The 5,037-nt window shown below is 42.5% G+C and overlaps 2 protein-coding genes across 2 annotated transcripts in view; both read right to left on the reverse strand.

The window, feature by feature from the left end:
- Positions 1–320: 320 nt before the first annotated feature.
- LOC109510698 (integral membrane protein 2C-like) lies at positions 321–1,972 on the reverse strand. The gene is made up of 4 exons (XM_019861191.1): positions 1,911–1,972; positions 1,598–1,619; positions 1,398–1,548; positions 321–1,281 (listed from the first exon to the last, which is right to left on the reverse strand). The coding sequence occupies exons 1-4, from the start codon at positions 1,970–1,972 to the stop codon at positions 1,190–1,192; spliced, it is 327 nt and encodes a 108-aa protein (XP_019716750.1). The 3' UTR covers positions 321–1,189.
- Positions 1,859–5,037, reverse strand: part of LOC109510701 (integral membrane protein 2C-like) — a 14,170-nt gene continuing 10,991 nt past the window's right edge. Inside the window, exons 8-9 of the mRNA XM_019861192.1 lie at positions 2,186–2,336; positions 1,859–2,069 (exon numbers count right to left, since the gene is read on the reverse strand). Of these exons, the coding sequence (XP_019716751.1) occupies positions 1,978–2,069; positions 2,186–2,336 (243 nt within the window). The 3' untranslated portion in view covers positions 1,859–1,977. The remainder of the gene's footprint in view (positions 2,070–2,185; positions 2,337–5,037) is intronic.

The raw sequence follows: 5,037 nt of genomic DNA on the forward strand, positions 1-5,037 counted from the left end.
TCACCCCGTGCCTGCGTGGGTTTTCTCCGGGTACTCCGGTTTCCTCCCACATTCCAAAAACATGCGTGGCAGATGAATGGAGCACTCTAAATTGTCCCGAGGTGTGAGTGTGAGCGTGAAGTTGTTTGTCTCCTCGTGCCCTGCGATTGGCTGGCAACTGGTTCAGGGTGTCCCCCGCCTACTGCCCAAAGACTGCTAGAATTGGCTCCAGCACGCCTGCGACCGTTATTAGAAGCAGATCAGAAAAATGGATGGATGATTTCAAATAATTCCAAAGCGCTTCTTGGACATTTAGATCAAGAATATATGGACTACTGACAAAGTCTTTTTAAACTTTATTCACAGACAAGATTTTATAGGCGGGTAATATGTACAGGTAAGACGGCTGTATTTACCCAACATCAAATAATATGCACCCATCTGTTATATTAGGAGTAACGTTAGTCCAGTCTTTGAGTCTGGACTAAGGCTTTGTACATCTTACAAAACAGCTTATCAAATAGCTAAAACGCATGCAAGGCGGAAACAGATAGGGTATACTATTAAATGATTCACATATGAATTATTTTCAATAACTTAATTGTATTGAAAAATGATGGGCCCTACATCCAATTATGGCTCTTGACTTCTGGAAGCCATGCCCAGTACTGCCCAGCGCTGTCTTGGTTACATGGTGCCTTCTTCCCTGCAAAGGAAAGACGGGACGAGCCGAAGCAAAAATGCAAACGCAACTAGTTATCAGTAGTTTGATCTTTCCAGTACAGAGATCAAGAAGCGACAAAATGATGTGGCGAATAGATCAATCTCACCTTCCGTACATCTTACCGTGATACTAACCACACAGATAAGAAGCCCTCCAGAGCAGGAGGGAAAAAAAGGTCACTTTGAAAACAAATGGGAGACAGTCATTTCTCCGAACAACAGTAACCATCATTGTACTCCCAGAGGCCAAAAGACTTAGCTACATGGAAATCCTGTGAGAGAACCTGCAGGTTATTATTGCATCATTTGCTGGGACAAATAATCTGACAGTGGGGGGGGGGGGGATAGGGGGGGTAAATAAGCAGGGGGTGGAAAAGAACATTGGTAAAGTGCAACATGATTAAATCCACAGGGTGCTACAGTAGCTGGAGAGGTGACTGGGATGTGCCGTTGGTGGCATGCCATGACACACCGGTGACCATCCTGCTCATATTTCATCACAGATAACCGTCTCCACCACAAAGGTATTCTCAAAGTGACGGATGCGGTGGCAGTCCTTCGCCTCTCGCTTGGTGATGCCTGTGAGAGAAAAGTGGCCAGAGACATTCGGGCTGAGATCCTGTGCTACACGTCTGATCACAATCCAAAATGAAGTCAACGACCTCCAGATAAATTTTTGCGATAGATCGGCTTACCTCTGCGGGAGACACGACGGTTCAAGCGATATGTGTCTTTGCCGTTGCAAAGGCGGTAGATGAAGGGTCCCAGCTGACGCATGTTGTGCACTTTGCCGGTCACCACCATCTCTTCGTGAATGATGTAAGTCTGAGGCAAGTATGTTCCTTTCTACGGGACCGCAAAACACAGAGCACATGGGAATAGGTTCATGACTGACCCACGAGAGGAGAAAATCTGCACTGATAAAGAGACCATATGGAGAAAGAAACAACTTATTTTTTTAGGACTAACCCCCCTCCCCTTCAATGATTTTAATAAATTTAAACTTATTCAAACACACTTTTAAACTAAGCATGACATGTAGAAGTAAATACCACATTGTAGTGTCTGTTTATAGATATGTGACTTTAACAGGAGTGTCTTGTGAGATAAGCAAATTTGCTTCCGAGTGCCTATAGGGGCGGTAAATAAGCAGGGGATGGAAAAGAACATTGGTAAAGTGCAACATGATTAAATCCACAGGGTGCTACAGTAGCTGGAGAGGTGACTGGGATGTGCCGTTGGTGGCATGCCATGACACACCGGTGACCATCCTGCTCATATTTCATCACAGATAACCGTCTCCACCACAAAGGTATTCTCAAAGTGACGGATGCGGTGGCAGTCCTTCGCCTCTCGCTTGGTGATGCCTGTGAGAGAAAAGTGGCCAGAGACATTCGGGCTGAGATCCTGTGCTACACGTCTGATCACAATCCAAAATGAAGTCAACGACCTCCAGATAAATTTTTGCGATAGATCGGCTTACCTCTGCGGGAGACACGACGGTTCAAGCGATATGTGTCTTTGCCGTTGCAAAGGCGGTAGATGAAGGGTCCCAGCTGACGCATGTTGTGCACTTTGCCGGTCACCACCATCTCTTCGTGAATGATGTAAGTCTGAGGCAAGTATGTTCCTTTCTACGGGACCGCAAAACACAGAGCACATGGGAATAGGTTCATGACTGACCCACGAGAGGAGAAAATCTGCACTGATAAAGAGACCATATGGAGAAAGAAACAACTTATTTTTTTAGGACTAACCCCCCTCCCCTTCAATGATTTTAATAAATTTAAACTTATTCAAACACACTTTTAAACTAAGCATGACATGTAGAAGTAAATACCACATTGTAGTGTCTGTTTATAGATATGTGACTTTAACAGGAGTGTCTTGTGAGATAAGCAAATTTGCTTCCGAGTGCCTGTGTTTGAGCTGTGGCTGGTTGACAGCAACTCGTGTGTGTGCACAGCTCATTGTGTGTTATCGTTCTGCGGTTATAAACGGCTGAAAAGTAAACGTGGGACTGTGGCTCTCTTTTGCCATATCCGAGGGCAATACAGTAAGTATAATGGAAAAATTCATTTAAAAAGTGATGTAAAAAAAAAAAAAAAGTTGCTCCGTGTGACAATGAAGGCCACTCCAGAGCACTCCCGACAGTATTCAAGTGCAATAATGTTTGCCCATCCCTCGATCCATCCATCCATACATCAAGCCTATCCCAATTTACTGTTGGCGAAAGAGAAATTAATTGACTGATTGGTCACTAGTCAATCACAAGGTGCATAAGACTTATTTACACTGCACAGCCAAGCACCCAATTCCAATTTAATGCCTGTACAACTTTTTTCTAATTGCATGTACACTTCAAGTGACACTTACTAGGGCTGCGGAATTTAATTGAAATGTGGTCATACTTGAGATTTTGGCTTCTCATAATCTTAAATACATAATAATCAAAGAAAAAGGAACTATGTATTGAATGCACCGTGTTGCTTGCCAACAGCGTGTGACGTGTGTGTGTGAGTGCGCGTGTGTGGTGGGTGGGGGTGGGGGATGACATCCAACCACAGAACCAAAAAGAATTAAACAAACTGTATATTTAAAGACATGCTTCATTTTAAAAACCATCGGCAGTGCTAATGCTAAAGTCAATGGTAAATTCTATTCAGGAATACCTCTTCAAATAACGAATATTCACCCAAAGATTTTATTTTTATATATATATATATATCTCTCTCTCTCTCTCTCTCTCTCAGTGGCGATTGCTCTCGGACTGCAAGGGAAGCTCAGTTTCCCCTAAAATGTCAATGAATAAGTGATCAAATATATGAATGTAAATGTCATTGTGTGTACATGTCATTGACTAATATGCGCTACAACGTGCTCAACTTTTGTTCCGAATCAGCTTCTTCTTACTGGTTACGACGCGACTCCATTCTCATTACGGAGACGAGTCATTGGATACAAGCTGGTTTTTGTCCCGCCCACGGACGCTCGGAGTCTCTGGGACTGGATGGCAGTGGGCGGGTACCAGACCGCTCAGTTTTTCTGCATCAGATTGGATTATCTGTTCTACAGTTTGATTGACATCAAAATAAGCCAATCACCGATCTTTTAGTGTACGCATCAGTGGGAGCACTTTCAATTCTCATTCTGTTCTCAATTGAACTGAAGACAACTTCCAATCATTTTAGCGACACTCTCTTTGTTGAAAACGATAAGCGACGAATTAATCTTTTATTACTGGTGGGTTTTATTGTAGTTGCTGTAGTTGTAGGACACTAGTTAAGTTCCTGGAAAAGACGCCTTGTTGGTCTGACAGGGTCACAGATCACTTTCTTGAAAAGGAACGCAGAGTAGAATCACGTCTAAATAAACGGACACATTTGATGATGTCGGCCGAAATTGAGCTTCCTTCCCCTCCTTGACAGAGCAGCATCCGCTCACCTTCGCCAAGGACGACGGCTATATATATAAAAAAATGATTATTATATCTAAATCGCCCAGCTCTAACGCACATTATATCCGATATGGCTGTGCTGTGTTTACGTGAAACAACCGTATGCGAAGACACCCATATTGGACCTAAATACATACATGGCAATGGCGAGTGATGAAAAAAGCGGAAGGGGCGTGGCCTGGCCGGGGCGTGGCCTAGCCGGGGGCGTGGTTACTTACAAAAGTGGCACTAAACATGCTGAAGATGAAGTGTATTCAATTTACACACCATTTGAAACTTTAACAGAAAAAAAATCCCAAGATTGTTCACTATTCTTTCAAGTGAAAATTTGTGCAATTTTGCTTATGCATTCCTAGTGAGCACCAATATGTAACTCAAAATTTGCTGCTCAAAATCAAAACTAAAAAAGTAAACACATCCCCTGCCATATTTAAGATTTGTTCATGACTTGTATTCATAAAGTGTTGTGTAAATGTGATAAAAAGCTGTTGATTCTTACCTCATACAGTGATAGTGAATATTTAAAGTGTTGTGTAAATGTGATAAAAAGCTGTTGATTCTTACCTCATACAGTGATAGTGAATATTTATTATGCAAATAAAAACAAATAAATGTTATCATGCTGTTGCTACAAATGCATACCAAATAAAATTGAAAATATCATCCTCGTATATTTGAATAAAAAAGTATATACCTCGGAGTGTACCTGTCTATCGGCGAGGGGCGTCAGTGGAGCAGATTTCGTTGCTTGGTTCAGCCAAAGTACCCCAGCGCGTAACGTCTTTAGTTGTATCCGCTGACGAAGTTTGTTTGAAAAATGCCGATCCCCAAAGAATAATTGCTCCGTCGAATGGCGATTTTGTCGGCATGTTTTTTCA

Source organism: Hippocampus comes, unplaced genomic scaffold (assembly GCF_001891065.2).
Source record: "Hippocampus comes isolate QL1 unplaced genomic scaffold, H_comes_QL1_v1.1 scaffold122, whole genome shotgun sequence".
NCBI lineage: Eukaryota > Metazoa > Chordata > Actinopteri > Syngnathiformes > Syngnathidae > Hippocampus > Hippocampus comes.